Source organism: Etheostoma spectabile, chromosome 1 (assembly GCF_008692095.1).
Source record: "Etheostoma spectabile isolate EspeVRDwgs_2016 chromosome 1, UIUC_Espe_1.0, whole genome shotgun sequence".
Taxonomy (NCBI): Eukaryota; Metazoa; Chordata; class Actinopteri; order Perciformes; family Percidae; genus Etheostoma; species Etheostoma spectabile.
This window is the reverse complement of record NC_045733.1, coordinates 23838896-23846071: the sequence shown is the minus strand read 5'-3', so window position 1 is coordinate 23846071 and position 7176 is coordinate 23838896. Positions and strand designations below refer to the sequence as shown.

The window sequence follows — 7176 nt, the reverse complement described above, 5'->3', positions numbered from 1 at the left end:
TATATATATATATATATAAGTAAGTAAGTATACTGCACTAATTGCAGCAATTTCACATGGACAAATTACGTCTGTGTGTAATTGAGAACTTTGTGTCGAGAAGAATAGTGCAGTAAAGGTTTTTGGGAGTTTAAAGAAGCATTACATTAAAATGAACATGCACACACACACTACCCACAATAGTACCTATGTACAAAACAAATGTGTTGCCGTTCTTCAGGTAGCTGTAGCTGTAGCTCTGCTGTGTCTTTGTTGCACCATCACTGCAGTTTCATGTAGCTGCTTCCATGTCTGCGTTATGGCTTTGTTCCTTTCTTCCACAGAAAGCGCTCTGCAAATGTAAAAAATAAATACATGACAAGACTTTACTAAACATTTAACTATGAATTGTTTGTGCTGCGTCCTTAGGGTAGGAGTCTACATATCATTGGACTGATCTTTGGAGTACATTCTCAAAAAAGAATTGCACACCACACATTCAGATTATAGCTGCGTCAAGACAAAACGAATGCAACCTTTGGTGGAGGTAAAAATTGCAGGTTTCCTCTAGATTAACACAGCTCAGTGTGTTTTGTTGTTGTGGAGAGTCTGGAAGTGAAACAACATATTGCTTGATGATGTCAAGCGCTCCAAAACGGAAGATGAAAAGCTGACTCTGCCTTTCTTCTTCAGAAGAAGGACTGCAGTTGGGGTTCTGTTCACCTGCATAAGACACGCAAGCATTTTGTTAAATAGTTCCATTTCTTTTGTTACATACATGATGAAGTTAATATGAACTTACTGAAAGTCATACTCTCCTAGAATGTCACCAGTAATTCTCCTGCTATTGTGTAATGCAAAACTGAACGAAAATGTGGCTTTGGGTTTACCTTGTATGTACAGGGTCTGCTGTTTGCTGTTCAGAGTATAAACAGGATTGCAGGGTGTGGCAATCAGATGACTTGTGGGAGGAATCAAGAAGCACACAGTGGTTTTGTTGATTACATCTTGGAGGAACATTTCTCCATTTCTTTGCACCACAAGTGACTAGTTGGGGCAAGAAAAATAAGACAGAGAGACCCAAAGAGATGAAAATGATAAATCTGTAAGTTCTATAGAAATTCCTTATTGTATTATAACCTTTAAACATTTTATCAACAACGCCAGTGTATCTACCAAACTCTGCAGGAATGGCACTGATGCAATGACAGTTGGGAGGTCGCCGCTGCATTTTGGCCTGTAGAGATATAGGAAATCATGTGTGAAAATGTTTTGTTTGATACAATATAACTGCATTTCATTTGATAGGAAAAAAGTTAGATGCATACATTAAATATGAAAGTAAGTCAAACTCAGGCAACCTTTCAGAGAGCTGCACTGTGCAGTATTGTGCCCCTCGTCCTGTGGTGACTGTATGCGTTGCTCCACTTTTACACAACACCAAAATATAGACTTTTGCTGCAGTAAAAGTCTGGGAATCATCAGGAGATTCTGGCCAGTAATCCACAAATTGCATCCTTAAGAAGGCACTGTCTGCCGCTGATACCAAGACAACAGACAATGGAGACCCTGAGAGAAGAATAAGTTAATTAGAATCAAACTGGCCACAACCATATTGTTGTTACAAAACTCTAACATGCAAAAATCAAGTCTGTTAGCATGTCGCCACACACACACACACACACACACACACACACACGACACCACAACACACACACACACACACACACACACACACACACACACACACACACACAGTGTTGCTGCAGCCTTCAACGATTCATTGTCATTATTGCTTTTCAGTTTCTTTCTGGGGAAATCCAAAATATATCTCACGACTAACTGAGATGAAGAGCTTGAATAAATTCTATGACTCATAGAAGTGTGAAAGTAGAAATATTTAGGATTTGCTCACCAGACTGCCTGTCCCACACACACGCCAAAGCATCATCAAGCCCAAGAGCTATGTAACGGGTGCATCTACTAACAGCAGAACAAAGGATTTCCTTTGTATTTGGCCACAACACATCTGGCATGGGTTCCACATCTGCTGCAAAAAGAGAAGGGTCAAAACCAGAAATGTATGCCAATTACCAGTTCAAGGACATAGGAAAAAGTAAAGTAGATGTGAGCTATTAAAAACATGGCAGATTCATAACTGAATAAATACATATCCTACCTGGTTTGTTTTTTGGTGCTTTTTGTAGCAAATACTGAAGAAGATGATGGCTACCACCCCACCACACACAGACAGCCACAGGCAATCCAGCTGAGAAAAGGTCAGAGATTAAAGAAGACATTAATATGACAACTACTTTTGTCACATTTTTTAGTGTAAAGGGCTTTGAAACAGTACTAGCCAATCATGGAAAATTTACATATTCAACACGCACATTTCAAATACTGGAAAACTAAGCTAAACCCTCCGCCCTTCTCCATTACAAACCTGGCTGAGACTTTGCTTTACTGCCACCAGGAAACTGACCCCAAGGCAGAAGAAAGTGCTGGGTGCAACGTCTGAAAAAGATTCCATGTAACTGATATGACAGAAGAAGAATGCTGAGCATCTGCATGCATTTTACTGGTTTACATAACTTCCAGGCGGTTTTGGTTTCAGAGGAGTCGGGGGGTTCTGAGCCCGACCAAAATATAAAAAGAAACTTAAAAGGCTAAACAATATAGTATGCAAAGACTTTAATGTATTAGACAATGTATTAGATGTATACAATCTACAACAGAGCATAGCTGTGTAATTCTGATGGTACTGTGTGTGAGTAAACTTTATCGTACCTTGGGCTTTCATCAGTTTCCTTTGTTTTTCCTGCACTTGTATCAAAAGACTGCTCCTCCCATTCACGACTGCTGCTGGTGTCTACATCCAGAAACAAACAGTGCGTAAAAAAGTCTGTCATTTGGAACACCTTTAGGGGATCATCTAATGCCGTCGCTGCAAAACAAAAGACACATGCTGGGATATTGATTCTTACCTGGCATGTGTGCTCATGCTAATTTTAACTTATATTTGAAACAGCAATGACAGAAATGATTTTTGGCAACACTTCAGTCATTAAAACTAGAGATACAGTAATCACCGACAGAGATACATACAGGCACATAACCATCTGCATCAGTTATACACACCCACAAAACACACACACACAAAATGGATTTCTGTTCTCTTCAGTCAATCCACCACACACTAGTTACATACATTGCTGTTCAAGCTTCAGTTGTACCTGCTGGAATTTTGGGTGGCTTGATTTTAATCACCATTGCAACTGGAGACCATTTCACATCCAGATCTCCGGATAGGTTTGGGTCCTGAGGACAAAAAAAATAATTCAATTTTTTCCTTTTTCTAAAAATACCTAAAATTGTAAAGTTATAAGTTGTAATTCCAATGGCATGTAAAAAACTAAATAAAACTAGGAATCCCCAAAAGTGGAGACACAACATGTTCACAAGAGTTTACCAATCAAATTCTGTACAATGGGCCTACCTGTTTTTCTCTCTCTCTCTTGTCTAACTCTTTCAGCCATGCTTCTGTGGGAAAGTGATAGACCTCGAGCCAAACAATACTGTTACCTGGTAGAGATGTGAAAGCCATGTGAATCAATATTTGAACTGGAAGTTTTTAAAATCATATAGTAAAAATAGCTCAGACTGAGAATATAGTCCCTACTTACAGCTGATTGATGCAGCTCCACAATCTCCCCCTTCAGACAGTTCAAATGTCAAGCAAATGCTCCTTTTGTTGATATTTTCCTGATATTGAAAGAATTTTTTTCAATCAGTTATTTTTCACTTTGTTCTAAAAGGAATTACATAAATTAAAAAGTGAATATACTCACCATTTCACTAAACAACGTCAAAAAGAGATAAAACGGCATGAATAGCTTTAACCAAATAAGATTTCTCCTGTATTTTTCTTTTTTAAGTATAAAAAAATTGGTGGTGGACAAACAGTCCAAGGTACTCTATAAGGTGTGTCTCAAAAAACTACACTGACAATACGCACCATGATGTTAATAACACTGAGGAGGAGAATGGCTTCACGGTGATATGCAAAGACTCTGGCAACACCTGTAGTGGAAGATGATAACAGCTGATGTCAGTATGACGGGTTTGAACCTTCCTTTCCTCTAATTAACAGGTTTTATTGTCTCAGTGCAGTTGTGTATGTTTCACTGTGGATGGCTATCTTAGTGAATAACATATAGGTCAGGAAGCCTATCATCATTGGGGATTTTTATTTGCTAATAATTTGTTGGATTCATGTTAGGAGATTTACATTTTTTTTAAACTTAAAAAAAAATAATATTAACTCTGAGGCACCCCTAGGGGTCCCGGACCCCCTGTTGAAGATCTCTGAGCTAGAGCATTTCAATTGTACACATTAAGTTAAATCTGTATTTCGTTAATTTGCAAAACTCAGACTATCTACATGTTTAATGCAGGAGAGAATGAATGAGAGAGGCATACTACCCACCCATATCATCAACAGTGCCAAGCAGATAGGCTCTTTCAGCCATTCTGGTCATTTGAATATAAGTTATTTCCAGAGTGTCCTGCTGCCACTCTGCAGCACAGATCAGAGAAGATGCGCACCACACAGACAAGCCCTTGGAGTAACCTAGGCTGAGGTACCGGCCGTCTTCTGAGCACGCCAAGCAGTTGATGCTCTCTGGAAGCTAATAGATAAGTCAAGGCAAAAAAATTAATACGCACATTTCCTTTGGAAAACACTGATTTTTTTTTTTATTAAATAGCCTATTTACTGTCAATAGTAGAATAAAAAGCAAGGGCTTTGTGTGGCTGTAGATCCCTTTTATTATTGGGCTAGGGGTGAACATATTATACAGTTTAGAAAGGTTTTTTGCAGATGGTTTTTTCAAGTATGTTATGTTTCGTTTAACATGAGTTCCTTTCCACAAATATCCCAAAAACTGTAAACTCCCCATCTGTACCTGTGTTGCACCGGACAGTTCCAAACTAGGCGTTTTCTTTCTGGATGTTTCTGTTTTGCAAGCTGCTTCCATGTATGCGTCTTGGGTACCTTCTCTGGTGTGCGTGGACATCCTATGAATAAAAAATAAATACGAACATGTTTACAACATACTTTGTTCAATCATGGTAATGTACAGGAGTTATCATTAATACGCTACAAAAAGATTTCACACACTTCCCCCCCTTTGGTTTAAGTTATGTCTAACCATGCAGATGTACAGCAGTTACACGTGATAAAAATACCCCATCACAAGGAAATGTTCAGCATTCATACAAAGGACAGATAGCAATTATTATCTAAACCACTAAAATGAATGCATTCATCATACAAAATTGTCCTTTTAAGAGTGTTACATTATATTTAATTAATTATTTGTGATGCATAAACGTGTAGGAAGTATTTTAATGTTCAGCTATTTCTAACTGCTTTGTAGTCTCATCTGTTAAAAAAAACCATTTTGTAAGATGATCAAGTGTTTTGTAAAGTGGAAATCTGCATAGTTATGAGTTGTTAACTGAACGTATTTGGAATTAAATGTGCAAACATTTGCCTCTGAAATGTAAGTGAAGTAAAAGTATAAAACAGCGTGAAATAGAGTTAACGTTACTCCAGTAAAGGAACGTTACATAAAAAATTACAGTAAGTTAGCTAGCTAACGCTACTTAACTAAATGTAGCCTACTCAATGTAAATATAGCTAAGCTTACAAAGTAACAATAAACTCATGTGGGGTAGCTAACACATACACAAAGTCCATGTTGATGCATAAGTACAATAACGTTATATGTAGCGTTAGCCAGTGTTACTGTCTAGGTCTGGTTGAGAAAGAGGCTATTTTATTAGCCAAATAAGCAATTCACTGCACAACGGAAACAACAACTCACATTGTGTCATAGTGACCTTTGGTTAGCTAGCGTTATATACATATACACAGCATATCACCTCGAGGCTCAAAATGTGGCTAATTGTCTTACCTTAAATTGTCACAAGAGCGGTCGTGGAGGGTTATGAGTGTATCACGGTCGTCATGACAACTGTTGATATGTCGGAGCGCGTTTTTTTTTTTTGTCCAGGATGATAAGGGAAGACTCATGAATGTCTATTGGGAAACTCAACCCTGAATGGCTACTACTCGTTGCCTGCTCTGCTTGGGTTGGTTATGTTTAGGCAAGAGGAGTGGGATTGGTTATGGTTAGGGTAAGAATGTCAGGGCGAGCCAATCAGGAATGAGTCTTCCCCCACCATCCTTCATGAAAAAAAAACTTACCTGCCGCGGAGCAGTAGGCCTAGTAGGCTTTAGGTCCAACAAACACCATCAATTCTTTGCTTTAGGGTTATTTTTGAGAGTAGAACAGTGTTGACGTAGAATTTGAGGTTTTGATTAGTTATCTTGCAGCCTTCGATAATTACTAGAATCAATCAATAGTGAGAAATTACAGAAGATAGTGTTTTTATGGGCCACATTTTCTTTCATTATGTTATGTGGATTATCTTTCAAACATGAAAGGAAACAGGGTATAAGTATTTTGGGTGAGTACCACTCAATAAAAGGGTTTGTGTATTGCAACTAGTTTATTAATGGTTAATAAAAGTAAATCATGAATAGAATCATTAAAGCTCCCATTTTATGCTAATTTTCAGGGTCATACTTGAATTTTGGGTGTCTACTAGAACAGGTTTATAACCCTTAAATTGGGTCATACCTTGTAAATGTTGGGTTTCAGGGTTTCTAAGCCATAAAGTTATAGTTAGCAGTTATACTATACAAATTCATTATATTGGTAAATGAATGGATTATAATCCAGATATTCCTTGCTAATAATCCCATGAGCTAGGCTTTCACTTGACAAAAGCAATCAATATACTAGTGAAGACAAAAAACAAAGATGCAGATGACAGCTGAATAACGTGATAAAAGAAAATATGAATGATGAAGATCCATTAAAGATGCTGATTACCTGCATAGAAAATTTAAAGAGCAAGACTTGTAACACAATAAAATCATTTATTTATTTGAAATTTGAACAACAGGAAAAGAGAAAGTATGTATTTGTATATTACAGGTCATAAATGCATACCCTTTTCCCGGACTTCTCTGCAACAAAGACAAGGCTTTCCCTTCAGCAGGTATGTACAGTAGTAGAGAAAGACGTGCAGTACAGTTGTGTTCAAAATAATAGCAGTCCAACA

At 37.7% G+C, this 7176-nt stretch overlaps 1 protein-coding gene across 4 annotated transcripts; it reads right to left on the bottom strand.

Annotated features, from left to right (window-relative positions):
- Nucleotides 1-176: 176 nt before the first annotated feature.
- Nucleotides 177-6264, bottom strand: wdr93 (WD repeat domain 93). Of its 4 annotated transcripts, none has more exons than XM_032519138.1 (16): nt 5961-6264; nt 4947-5058; nt 4469-4670; nt 3998-4062; nt 3666-3744; nt 3479-3564; nt 3216-3300; nt 2770-2926; nt 2426-2496; nt 2159-2248; nt 1895-2029; nt 1341-1548; nt 1156-1216; nt 870-1026; nt 516-702; nt 177-331 (listed from the first exon to the last, which is right to left on the bottom strand). In XM_032519138.1, the coding sequence occupies exons 1-16, from the start codon at nt 6077-6079 to the stop codon at nt 217-219; spliced, it is 1929 nt and encodes a 642-aa protein (XP_032375029.1). In that variant the 5' UTR covers nt 6080-6264; the 3' UTR covers nt 177-216. The 4 variants fall into 4 exon arrangements, with proteins under 4 accessions (XP_032375029.1, XP_032375038.1, XP_032375047.1 ...); XM_032519147.1 differs by having other exon boundaries at nt 1895-2026; XM_032519156.1 differs by having other exon boundaries at nt 2770-2851.
- Nucleotides 6265-7176: the final 912 nt, after the last annotated feature.